Below are 13,797 nucleotides of genomic sequence, written 5' to 3'. Positions count from 1 at the left end.
CCACACTGCGTGGGAGTAACCGCCCAATAAGCAGGCAGTATTCACCGACCTCAACCCCAAACTGGCTGAGGAGAACAACCTCTGACCATATTGGTCCAGCCTCTTAAGAGTCCTTATCTGGTGGAGCCAAGGGAAAGGCACTCTGCGATGTCGAGGCCTGAATGACCAGGCTCTCAGGCGTGGGGTGAGTGGTCAAGAAGGCGTGATCACCAGGCGCCGGGCGATGACGCCTAGCGACATTCTTATCCACCGGCGCCCCTGGGCCGGCCACAACCAAGTACCCAAGAGGACTTCGGTAAGGGCCTCATTGAAAAGGAGCAGCGGCTCCGACTACGTAGATGCCGTCTTGAGCACCTCCGTAAGGATGTTGGTCTTAAAGGCCACTGTAGGGAGGTCGAGATGGACAGTCTCCACAGCTCGACGCAGCACCATAGTGTAGGAAGCGCCCTCCTCCATAGTAGGCGGAGACGAGGCAAACCTCAGAAGACACATCAAGTTCACCCGCATCTTGAAGGTCATCCGCCCAATCCTGCTTGGAGTCACACTGCCGCGCAAGGGGGTCCTCTGAGCCGTCCCAGCCCTCATCCGGCTCCGGGGTAGAAGGAGCCGGCCGCGGCGGTAGGACCAGAGCCGGAGAGGGGGCCAGCGGCGCCAGGAGCGGCCCCAGCCTGGGCCGACCCGGAACCAGATCCCAATGAGGATCCCAGGTCGGAACGAAATGGTCCAAGAACCGGGGCTGGGACAGGATAAACGGCACCCAGTGTGGCAGAGCCAGGGGCGGCGCTGGGGCCGGAGCCAAGGGCAGAGCCGGGCCGGAGCCAGCAGTGTTGCACCTTGTGGCGCCGGAGCCGCGGGCGCTGGATCCAGTGGCTCCGGGGCTGGCGCCGGAGGCGCTGCCGCCGGGTCAACAGGCTCTGGACACGGGGCCGCGGGCCAGCAGGCGCACCGGCGGGAGCCCGAGGCCTAAACAGGCGGTCCAAGGCAGCAAGAAATTCTTGCCTCTGTTCGGGAGTCGCCGACGGACCCGGGTATAGCGGGTAGGCTGTGGGACTCCCAGGCTACAGAGGAGCCACAGGGGCGGAGCCCCTGTCTCCCTCGTCCACCTCCGGGGAGCAACGGGGGGACGTCGGAGAGCGAACACGCTTCTTCGACTAGTTCTTATGGCGTCGCTTACCGGAATCTGAAGGTGAAGACTTAAGAGTCCGAGGAGAGACGGCTCCGGTCCCGCGAGCCCCTAGACCCGGAGCGGCGGTGAGAGGAGTGCTGGACCTCCAGCAACTTCCCGCCCCGCTCGCGTAATGCCTTCGGGGCCATGGCACAGCAGTCCCGACAACCCCGGGGGTCGTGGTCGTTCTCCAGGCAGTAGAGGCAGACATCATGGGGTCCGCCACAGACATATTACGGTGGCACGACCCACAAGACTTAAAGCCGGGCATCCCTATGTGCACCAGGAGACGAGACGAGAGAAGGAGAAAAAAAGTCTCAAAAAAGTGGTAAAAAAATGACCGAGGTACGTGCTTAATCCGGATCTGTGCTTTTGGCGCGGAAAAATAAAGAACTGACGTCAGCGCGCATGGGTGGCACCTAAGTAGTCTCCGTGATGTCATTCCGGCGCGTACGACGCCACTGACGGACGCGGAGCCGCACAACGCCAACTACTGGCGCACAGGGGTACTGCTAAGCAGAAAACTTTCCGGATCCAGTCTGACGCCTGGGGATTATTCTAAGGTAAGGAATCTATCACTAACGTGTCTCTTTCAGATATGATGAATAGAGCATGGGTAGAGCCAGGGGATACCATTTTACAATGCTTTTACAATTATGGTAATACGGAGGTATATTTCTCAAAATGGTGCTCAGAGGCAGTATTTGAGAAAATTCCATAAGTCTGCAAATTGTACACAACCACACACACATGGAATGATATGCCGCTTATTTTGCGATTTGATTAAGCAGAATATTGTGGGACTTCATTGTTCTGCGTCAGGACAGAAGATTTTTCAACAAAAAAACAACAAGGGGAGTGAGCCGAAAGAAATGGGAAGAAAGAGTGAGAGAAAGTGAGAGCAGAGAGGGAAGAAAGACGAATAGAGAGTGAGAGACTGGCAGAAGCAGAAAACCAGAGGTGCATTACACTGAAGGAGTAGTTTCTTTTCTGTAACTCCAGTTCTGTAGTAGGGGTATCTCTGTTATAGTCATAATCTAGTGAATAGTCCCGCCCATGTGCTCGGACCCCGGAGCAATAAAAATAATATCTTAAGTTGTCAAGCCATGCAGACCTGCATCTACACTTAAGAGAGAATTTCAAAGACAGATAATGCAGCCTATATCCACAGGCTACACTGTCCAGTACTTCAACTAGAAAGAATTCCACCAACAACCACCAACAGCACTGCCTGTCCAGCTTTTTCCACAGAGAAAAACCTGCCTCTTCCAGCAAAAGCCTCTGGAATGATAGAGAGGAAGGAATGGACAGACAAGCCCCATAGGCTGCCATTATGTGGCTCAAAACAGGATACTGTGCCTTTAAGAAAACTTTCCAGGACTTTTCCAGTATCCCAGAATGCACAGCAGGTCCCTTTTACTTTCAGTTCTTTTTGAAGGCGTAGCACTCCTTATATTAACATTCATCTCTCCACCGGGGAGGAGGGCGGGCGCTTAGGACTATAACAGATACCCCTACTACAGAACTGGAGTTACAGAAAAGAAACTACTCCTTCTGTAGTAGGGGATCTCTGTGTATAGTCATAATCTAGTGAATAGAATGGCAAGCCCATCCCCACACACAAACGGCAGTGGAGAAGATTACAAAATAATACTACTACTGTGCGAACAGATTTCGCAGCGAAGGCTGCCCAACCTGAGCATCTGCCCTGGCATCCGCGTCCAGACAGTAATGCGCAGCAAAGGTATGGACCGACTTCCAAGTGGCCGCCTTGCAGATTTCTGCAATCAGAACATTACGCAGCAAAGCAGTCGTGGCAGCTTTGCCCCTGGTGGAATGAGCCTTAGGTTTACCCCCTAAGGTCTTATTAGCCTTTTGGTAACACAACTGTATACAGGACACAATCCACCGAGAGATGAACTGTTTGGAGGTAGCAAGACCGGTCCTGACTGATCCATAATTGATAAACAATTGGTCTGACCAACGAATATCTTTGGTCTTATCAAGATAAAACTTCAACACCCTCCTAACGTCCAGGGAATGTAGAGACCTTTCCGCTGGAGAAGAAGGATTCTGAAAAAACGTAGGTAAAGTTATGGTCTGGTTGACATGAAAATCAGATATAACCTTAGGAAGAAATTTAGGGTGAGTACGCATAACAACCTTAGCAGCATGAAATACAGTAGAAGTTCTCGGCAACACAACGCCTGAAGTTCACTCACCCTGCGGGCCGATGTAATGGCCACTAGGAACGCCGCCTTACAGGACAGGTGCTGCAACAAAGCCTTGTGAATAGGTTCAAAAGGCTCCTTCATCAATCTGGACAGCACCACATTCAATTCCCAGGAAGGCGAGGGAAGTCTGATCGGAGGGAACACCTTCTTCAAGCCTTCCAAAAAATCCTTGACCACAGGGATCTGAAAGAAGGAAGTCTGTGAAGGGCATTTCCGGTAAGCAGTCAAAGCAGCGAGATGGACCTTAATGGAGTGGAAATTAAGGCCAGACTGCGCCAAATGTAAAAGATATGCAAGGATGACATCTTCCTTACAGGTCGTCGGCTCAAAGTTCTTGGATTTGCACCAGATGCAGAATCTCTTCCACTTGTAAGCATAGGAAGTCCTAGTGGAAGGACGTTTAGCCTCCTTCAGTATGCCCATACAATCTTCTGGTAGATGTCAAATGGCCATATTGCACTCTCTCAGGAGCCATGCCGCCAAACTCAAAGACGAGAGGTTGGGATGCACCATCCACCCCCCGAACTTCGTGAGAAGGTCCGGCCTGCACGGCAGCCGCGTGAGGAAGGAGAGACCGGTGAAGCAGGTCTGTGAACCACCACTGCCTGGGCCATTCCGGGGCAATCCGGATCATCCGCGCCCCGGACTTGGACAGCTTGATGAGCACTGCCGGAATCAGGGGAATGGGTGGAAAAGCGTACAGAAAGCTGTTCGACCAATCGATCCATAGCGCATTCCCCAGCGTCCCCTTCTGGTAGTACCTGGATGCGAAGTCTCGGCATTTGCTGTTTTCGCCGGTGGCGAACAGATCTACGTCTGGAGTCCCCCACCTTGCGAAGACTTCTCCTAGTACCTCGTCGTTTATGACCCATTCGTGGTTCTCCTGAAGCAGCCTGCTCAGCGCGTCCGCCTGAACATTCTGCACCCCCGGCAGATGTGTGGCCGTGATCACCAGTCCCCGGGCCAGAAGCCAGTGCCAGATCGCCTGCGCCTCCTGCGACAGAGTGCGCGATCTCGACCCCCCTTGCTTGTTGAGGTAATACATCGTGGTTGTATTGTCCGTCTCTATCAGCAACGAGTTGGTCTGGAAGGACGGATGGAAGGCCTTCAATGCCAAGTACACGGCTCTGAGTTCCAGGAAATTGATGTAGTACGTGGACTCCACCGGGGACCAATTTCCTTGTATCTGTAAGTCTCCGGAGTGCGCTCCCCAACCTTGGAGGGACGCATCAGTCACGATACTCGTCTCGGGAATGTCCTTGTGGAAGGGAACCCCCCTGAGGAGATTCTCCGCCGAACACCACCATCTCAGAGACTGAAGAGCATGTAGAGACAGCCGGATCTTGTCGTCCCAAGAACCTGTTCTCTGATCCCATTGATCCTCCAAGCACTCCTGCAGTGGTCTCATGTGCAGCCCTGCGTGTGGAGTGAGGAAGATACAGGAGGCCATCGACCCCAGCAGCGAAGACACCTTCCTCACTGTCGCCGATGGAGCGGCCATGAGGTCCTGAGCCTTCCGAAGGAGCGATAACCGTCTCTCCTCCGAAGGAGACACGCTTGCTGACCGCATATCGATGGAGGCCCCCAAGTACTGTATGCACTGGACCGGAGTCGGGACAGATTTGGACATGTTGACGTGTAACCCCAGCTTGTTCAAGAGAGCGCACGCCCTCCGGAAGTGCGCCTGCGCTTCTGAAAAAGATGAGGCCTTGATCAACCAGTCGTCCAGGTACGGGTAGACAAACACCTTGTTCCTTCGCAGGTGCGCCGCTACCACTGCCATGCACTTCGAGAAGGTCCTGGGAGCAGACTTTAGCCCGAATGGCAGTACTGTGTATTGATAATGATTGGCGCCGACTTGGAATCGCAGGAACTTCCTGTGTTTCTGTGCAATGGGCACATGGAAGTACGCATCTTGCAGGTCTATGGCACAGAGCCAGTCTCCCTGTTGCAGCTGAGGGTAAATCTGATGCAACGACAGCATGCGAAACTTCTCTCTGCGAATCCATTTGTTTGCTTGCCACAAATCCAGAATGGGCCTGAACTCGTTCTTGTCCTTCTTGCGAACCAGGAAGAAACAAGAGTACAGACCTCTTCCCCTTTGAGACAGAGGTACGTCTTCCACCGCCTTTTTCCGTAACAGGATGTCTGCCTCCGCCTGGAGCTCTCGCAGTTGATACCGCAAGCTTACCGGCAGAATCGCTGGAGGCGGCCTGATGAACCGAAGACTGTATCCATTGCAAACAATATTCAGCACCCACTAGTCCCGAGTAATTTTTCTCCACTCTGCCGGAAAAAAATTGAATGCTTCCCCCCACTGGAGTGGGTAACGGTTGCAGGGGAAGTAGATGCTCAGGGCCGTGACCCGGCCGGGCCCTTGGTAGCCGTAGCGGACTGCTGGCCCCCTCTACCCTTCTGGCGTTTCTGGAAGGGTTTACGGAACTGCTGCTGCTGGTTTTGCTGCTGTCCCGAGGCCTGGCCACGCCCTCTGCCCGCAGACCCGAACCGTCTCTGGAACGGGCGTTTCTTCTTTTCTGGCTTCTCCAACCCGACAGCCGTCAGGGTCTCTGCCTCCGTCTTCATGCGGGCCATCTCGTCGTCCGCATGCTGGCCGTACAGGGTCTCCCCCAAGAAAGGCAGATTGGCCACTCTATGCTGAGCCTCCGGCTTGAGCGAGGTAAGGCGAAGCCACGCGTGACGTCGTTGGTGGACGCCATGACAGTACCCATGCGCCGCCAGCAGGGACACATCCGCTGCCGCACTGATCACCCGGTTGGAGACCAGCATCCCCTCGCGCAAGGTCTCCAAGAAGTCTTCCCTCTTGTCGCAAGGCAGCAGCTCCGCGTACTGCTGGAGAGACTCCCACAGGGCACTGTCGTAACGCCCCAACAGAGCCCCAGCACTAGCCGCCTTCATGGTGGTCGCAGCCGTCCCACAGACCTTCCTGCCCGCCGAATCGAGCCATCGGCTCTCCTTGTCGGGCGGAACCGTCGATGAAGGAGTGGTAGCATGTTGCTTCCTCGCCGCCATCACAATGACTGAATCCGGCTTAGGGTCCGTCCTCAAAAAGGTCGGGTCCGAGTCCGGGGCCCGATACTTCTTCATAAGCCGGGAGGGGGCAGATTTCGTCACTGCCGGAGTGAGGAACAACTCCATAGCAGGCTCCACCAGTCCAGGCACGAGAGGCAGCAGGGGGAGAGACAGGTGCTTCTTGAGCAGCGTCTCGAATATTACGGACGTCGTAGGTGTCGGCACCGTCACCGTGATTCCCAACTTGGCTGCACCCCTCAGTAGTACCTCCTGGAAGGGGACCAGATCGTCAACCGGCGACACCCTCGTCCCGGGTGTGTCCGACAGCGTCGGTGAGAAGTCCCTGGCAGATGATCGAGTGCGCGATCTGGATCTGCATCTCCTGTGGCGTCGCCTCAAAGTTGACGATGAACGCCCACGGCTCCGCGATCTCCCTCTCCGTCCGGAGCGGGAGCGCGATCTCCTTGGCTTCGGTCTGTCCGCCGGTCTCGCCGTGCCCGGCGACGGTGGCTTACCCTGGCGCCGCGGCCTAGGCGTTCCCTGCGGCGGTGTCGGATACCTGGGCAACGAGACCGATCGTGCCGGAACCGGTGGTGGTCCCGAAGGCCTGCGAGGCGGAATAGCAGGAAGAGGAGGAGGAGGTGGAGGCGGAGGAGGAGGAGGAGGAGGAGGTGGTGGTGGCGTTAGTGGCGGTGGAGGAGGCGGCGTATACACCCCTGAGTACCCAGAGCCCGGGGACTCCGTCGAGAGACTCCTGGTGTCCGGGCGCCCCCTGCGCCTTCTCGACATCGATGAATCCCTCTTCGACGTCAATCGCCTCCGTGACGTCGAACGCCGACTCCTCGACGGCGAATGCCGCCTCCTCGACGGCGAATGCCGCCTCCTCGACGGCGATCTCCCCTAGACGGAGAGCGCCGAAGCCGGGCTGGATCTCGACGTCGATGCCTCGACGGCGACGTTGACGGCGTCGACGCTGACGATGCCGAAGTCTTCGACGGCGGCCTGATAAGCTCCCTCGACGTTGAACGTAGACGTCGCTTCTCCCCAGAGCCTGGGGGAGACTGCGAACAGACCGTAGTCATCCCTCTCGATACTGTAGTCGACGTCATCGACGCCGGTGGAGAATGGGGGCGTTTGCCGGTCTTCCTGCCCCTGGGGAGCCCCCCAGAGGCCTCAGCATGGGCAGAATCAGCCCCTCCTGACCCACCTTGTGCCTTCAGCCTTCTGTCCTCCAGGACTTGGAGCCTAATCTTCATTCTTTCTCTCAGGGTCCTGGCTGAGAACGAGTGGCAGATCTCACACTCTTCCGGCACATGGGACTGGGGAAGGCAGCCTATACACACCTTGTGGGGGTCTGACTTAGCCTTCTTCCTATCGCACTCCGGGCACTTTTTAAACAAGCCAGGCATGTTGACAACACCAGAAGGAAGTCCCAACACTAAAACACTTGAAAATTTGACAAAAATCACAATAAACCCTTGAAAAGGGAGAGCTCAATGCTCCAGGGTCCTGCTAGCAGGAGCCGGAAAAAAGAACTGAAAGTAAAAGGGACCTGCTGTGCATTCTGGGATACTGGAAAAGTCCTGGAAAGTTCTCTTAAAGGCACAGTATCCTGTTTTGAGCCACATAATGGCAGCCTATGGGGCTTGTCTGTCCATTCCTTCCTCTCTATCATTCCAGAGGCATTTGCTGGAAGAGGCAGGTTTTTCTCTGAGGAAAAAGCTGGACAGGCAGTGCTGTTGGAATTCTTTCTAGTTGAAGTACTGGACAGTGTAGCCTGTGGATATAGGCTGCATTATCTGTCTTTGAAATTCTCTCTTAAGTGTAGATGCAGGTCTGCATGGCTTGACAACTTAAGAGATTATTTTTATTGCTCCGGGGTCCGCGCACATGGGCGGGACTATTCACTAGATTATGACTATACACAGAGATCCCCTACTACAGAACCTGCAATGACAAAGCTTCACCGACAGTGGGTAGTAGGCTTCTTTTCCCATGACACGCCGACTTCAAGCTTGCCTTTGACTAGGTACAGTGTTACGCTGACATTTCGCTAGCTTTGTGCTATATAAAATACCTTATACATATTCAAATGGGGGTAATTTCCCGATCCCCTGCCCCCAGGCTCATACCCATGGCAGCAACCTGTCACTACTTGCATATCACTATAGATGGACGTCACAGCAACACAGAACAGTAATACTTAATATTAACAAAGATTTTGGCAAGCCTTAGTGGTAGTACAGGTCATGTCTAACAAGGTAGGAGAAGGAGAGTTCTCTTCGGTCAGCTGCACTTTATTTATGGATTACCAAGGCACTTTGCACTTTACTTGGGTTCAAATCGCCTCTGTACCAATGTTATATGCCATGTTATGTTTAGCATCAATGATTTATTTCATTTTTCTGAACCTAGGTAAATATGGTGCACTTTCGGTTGTGGACGCCATTTTATATGCTTCCATTCCATGTTTCATTTGTCACTTTTACGATCTGTTTATTCTCTGGTCCGTCATTTCTAACTTCTCCTGCAGATGCGCAGTGCACTTACCTTGTTAATTACCAACAATGAATCGGATTGCAAGGGAAAGACTACAATGGTACTGCTAATATTGAATCTGTGTTCTTAAGGTTTACACTAAACATAACAGCCTGTCTACTATGTCTGAGGCTTGCTCATCATAGGATTAATAGAAAGACTTGTGTCTATGATGAACGGGAAATAGAAAGAACATTGCACTGCCTAACCCTCTTGTCCCCAAAGGTCAGTTAAATCAAACCTTGCACTGCTTTAGGTCATTGACACAATGCCAAATGGAATAAAGGCGCCAGATATCTCAGACGCCACTAGACCCATGAATGTTGTTTGGTTTACCAGAAAAGTACAAGAAAGTTGGCACAAGCCTCCTGGTAGACGACCAGTAAGATTGGTTTTCAATTTTTTTATGTAGACTTCTTTGCAATTTCTGGTTACAAAAGTATCCATCTTTTTATATGTGCCTGCTTCAATTTCCCACTACTGTACACGGCTCTTACTAAGTATTCCTTAAAATGCAGTTCCAGAAGATTACTAGTGTAAACAAAAACTATGGACACAGTATTGAGCGCAAGTTTGTGGGCTTGATTGGAGCAACACATTCTTGTAAAGATTAGATAAAAATGAGATGGCAGTGACAGGTTTGATGTGGTAGGTGAATGTGATAAGCACTTGCTCGTCTCAAAACCTACTTTGGATAAGTCTGAGCCGGTAAATTTACAGCCCATTTGCTGCTTCTAGAAGCAAAGTGTATTCGATAACAAAAACAAGTGTCACTACATTGACCTTATTAGGTTTATCAGCTGCGTCTATGACTACCCGCCTCAAAATGCTGTTAGATCTCTACAGAGTATAAAATGACTTGGAAAGGAAGCATATAAAGGCTTGTACACAGTCTCTCCCAAGCATTAGTGTTGATGATCGGCGCTGGCCTGGTTTAGTTCTTTTCCTACAAATGTCTTCCCAGGAAGTGTCTCCACATATTACACACCTGTCGTCAGAAAACTAGTTTGATGCTTATTAAACAGCTGAGTTAAGTCGGTGTCTACCTGCATCCAGTCTCAGAGTTTGCAGACTATATACATGTCATGCTTGCAGGAGGTCTTAGTATGTGTGTTTCATTACCCCCATACTCCACGAGTGACGTCCAGATTGGCAGCCGTTGGCTTAAACTATCCTTGGAGGTACAGGGGACAATGGTTTTAGTGGCAACAGGGGCCACCTTTTGAGCTAATGACATGGACGTCTGCCGTGCCGAGTGGCCTTTCTATGCTCATAGGGTACCTTCTGTCATCTCTATCACCTGTGACAAAACACAGATTATCACAGCAATAGTGCGCATGAGGCTGGGGAATTTAAATGTTTTATAGCTGTGACCTTCAAACACAGTGCAATCAGATGTCTGCTGTGCCAGAATGCAGTCGCCAAACTGGAATGGGAGGCTCATAGGTTTAACTATGCTGTTCTCCTCCTAAAGGGCTTGCCAAATTGACTTCAAGTTGTGTACTGTGCACAAGTCACTCTGATCAGGGACACAAGTTAAATAGTGACAGAATCACTCACTTGTAGTATCACTCTCTCATCAAAGTGTGATACACTTGCTTGAACTGCATCACTACTAGATCAGTAAAAGGTGGCTGCTCTTCTCAGTCTTGGTACCACCAACTTGAAGCTCAATCCGTTGTACTATTCCTACTATAGCTAGACCTCTACAGTTTTGTAAAGAGATGTAAACACAAATAAACCTGGCCGATTCCTTGTATGACCAGTTTGCATCTAGGTTGGTTTCTACAAAGTGCGCTTTGATTCTTTACATTCTGAGCACCAAGAAGCCTTTCGTGATGAAAAATGACGTTTAGAAACCTATTAAAAAACAATATTACTTGAACAGCAATGATGTAGAAACTAAAGTGGAATAAGTGGTCTCCCTGGAGTGTGGGCTCAATTCAGGAGTACATGTTAATCTCCCCTGGATGATCTAGTCTCTGGTTCCACTTTGGGATTTAGTAAATTTAAAAAACCAGTCTGCTCAATGTTTCCTGTATTCATAATTTTTGTGCACTTAATATTTTGGGGAGAGTGGCACTGCACTCTAGAGGCCTTTAAGTCGCAATCTTAAGTCTGTAGTTGTGTTCCAAGCTAGTTTGTATCAGACCCTTACCTGCACCACTGGTTTGGGAAGACAGAGATTCTTCACTCTTTGCTGAGCGCAGAGTAACAGTTTCCACTCGACCCCCTAAAATGGAAAGGAGAAAATGACAAGCAATGAAACGGGCACAATAAATGCATCAATATTCCTCAGTGCCAGAGAATGTCCTCAAAACTAACTTGTTTTTTTAAAAATTTGTTTATTATGTCTGGTCATTATCTACGAAGCACATTTACAGTAGAGACAGCTGTTTGCAGAGTAAAAATTACATCATACTTGTACATCAATATAAATCGGTTTTTCCCCCTTTTTTGTACATAGGGAAGCAAGTATATGTCATCACATCTCGAAACCTCGACATCCCCAAGATTCCCAAAGCCTACAACATTACAAATACTATTTGATACATATCTAGACACAAGTTGAAATCTTGCATCTTTTTCCCTCCACCTACCAGGAGGCCGACACAGGTATCACATGGTCGTATATCAGCCGTCCCCCTCTTCAAAACTAACTCTACAAGTACAAAAGAGAACCACCCCATCGGACACAAGAAAGTCACCAGCTGAAAAAGTGGCTTAATACTCACCCCGTAAAATACAAAGTAAAACTGTGAAATCTGACAGAAAGAAAGAGAGCAAGTGGGAAATTATTGATGACACAATAGCAGCCATGGGACGTGGGGTTGAAACGAGTTTGTGCTAGCAAGCACATGCTTTAATACCTTTTGTCTCACCTGTAGCTGCCAAACATCATGATGTTCATGGAGATGTTTGCTAAAAGGACACAGGTAGCCCCCTTTTTCCAAGTGGTGTGAACACTTGGACTCTACTCTAGTGCTACTCCTGCTTTTTTTGGTAGGAATCTTTTGATGACTGGTTTAGTGAAGAAACGCCACCCTATCAGTCACCTAGTGGATGCCAGTATTGCCAACAGGTAGACCCCGAGTGACGTGTAGGTGAGGTTACCATCTAGCAGGCATATTATGTACCAAATGACTGTACTGTCCTCTGTTCAACTGTCCATGACCCTTTCCATGCAGCACCAATGAATACAACTGCTCCACTTTGCAGAATAGCATTTTCGTGTAGTTGGTCTTCTGGTTTTCCTCAGGACCTCCACACTTCTCCGTGGGAGACCATGAGTCCGAATTTCAACTCTTCAGGGGCCAAACTGCCAAGATGAGGCTGGCTGGCTCCAGGTGGCAGATGTTTCTTCTGCATGTTCAGTAGGTCTTGCGACGGTGTCACCTTTATTATTGCCCATGTGAAATCACTACTAGGTCTGAAATCTGTGACCGTGTTGCCCATTGTGGCTACCTGCTGGCGTTTTGTGGGTCAACCTCTTTTAATGTCTTCCTTAATGCTTCTAGCCTCCTGAGGTAGATTATTTTTTTCGGCATCCGACCATGCACTAAGCGCCAACTCCGCTCCCTGTGTTTCCCTCCTCGTCATTGGACAGGCTGAGGTCTTGGAGTGAGCTCTGCTTCTGCTGTGACTGCATCACTGCATGGTGTGCCCATCTTGTTTCTCCCCGACCTTGAATGTTTTTGGCTGGATCTCCACCTAGGTTTGCGTTCAAACGCACAAGTAATCTAAGGGACCTACTTGTCCATACACGGCCACCACCTGGTAGCCGTAACAATAACCAACCTTCTCTGTGGGGCTTGCCTTCTGTCACAGGCCATTCCCCGTGTGGTTCTTGCTCTGTGTGTCCCATCACAGATAAAACTAAGGAGATTCAGCTGTCACCCACGTTAAAATGGGTAATACCACCAATTGCATTTACACCATCACCTGTCCCTGCAATCTGCGCTATGCAGGCATGACCACAAGAGCAGCTAAGGTTGGGGGTCATTGAATATTGAAGTAACATCCGATGTCGCGAATCTAAAACCAAACTCTGCCAGTACTTCACAGAACAGGGACATCCAGACAGTCTTAGATGGACCATCATTGAGGCTCACCCCAACCTGAATAAACAAGGACTCTTCAGGAGGGAACAACGGTAGATCTTCAGGCTTTCTTGTGACAGGGATGGACTTAACCAAGACATTCTGTGGAGTGATGTCAACAGTTAAGACTTCCACTTTCACATATATATGCATTTTTCACCCCATGAGACCAGGTCACCTAGTATTGGGTGTTCGCTGTTTTATTACAATACAGGGGTCCACTCATCCTCTGGGAATGTGACTTTGAATCCTTTGTGCACACTATGCAGGAATAGCATGCACCACCCATCCTTCCATTATCTGAGTTTCAGGTAGGGGACTACGCTCTCCTTTCTATATTAGTCACGCTATACATGCTCTCCCCTTCATGTTTTAGCCACGCTATACACGTTGTAGTTGAAATAACTACTCTTGGAACCACCATCTTTGTCTTAGGTGGACAAGGGGGCTACTATTACTACACCCCCCTTAATTACACCAACTATACACATGCCCCCACTCAGTACCAACATTGGGTTTTTTATTTTTGAGTGGCTATGCGGGCTGACTTAGCCGATCTTTCACAAAGGCGGCACGGACCTATTTGAACACACCCAATATGGCTGCCGCCATTTCTATTTTCTATAACAGGTAGGCGGTTTGACATAGTCTATCTGTCACAGAGGCGGCACGGACCTCCCTCCTCACCCAACATGGCCACCGCCTTTGCATTCTTTGTAACACGCCCACA

General features: G+C 50.6%; 1 protein-coding gene and 1 long non-coding RNA gene across 6 annotated transcripts in view; one reads left to right on the top strand and one right to left on the bottom strand.

Moving 5' to 3' along the window:
• The window catches only part of ARHGAP33 (Rho GTPase activating protein 33), a 472,696-nt gene that overhangs the window by 42,219 nt on the left and 416,680 nt on the right, over window positions 1–13,797 (bottom strand). For all 5 annotated transcript variants that reach the window (XM_085615935.1, XM_085615936.1, XM_085615934.1 and 2 more), the window contains one exon: window positions 11,126–11,200. In XM_085615935.1, coding sequence (XP_085472061.1) covers window positions 11,126–11,200 — 75 coding nt within the window. The remainder of the gene's footprint in view (window positions 1–11,125; window positions 11,201–13,797) is intronic.
• The window catches only part of LOC146809124 (uncharacterized), a 340,848-nt gene that overhangs the window by 153,600 nt on the left and 173,451 nt on the right, over window positions 1–13,797 (top strand). The gene's annotated exons all lie outside the window — the stretch shown is intronic.

Source organism: Triturus cristatus, chromosome 7 (genome assembly GCF_964204655.1).
Source record: "Triturus cristatus chromosome 7, aTriCri1.1, whole genome shotgun sequence".
Taxonomy (NCBI): domain Eukaryota; kingdom Metazoa; phylum Chordata; class Amphibia; order Caudata; family Salamandridae; genus Triturus; species Triturus cristatus.
Note: the sequence above shows the minus strand (reverse complement) of the source record. Positions and strands in the feature narration are given on the sequence as shown.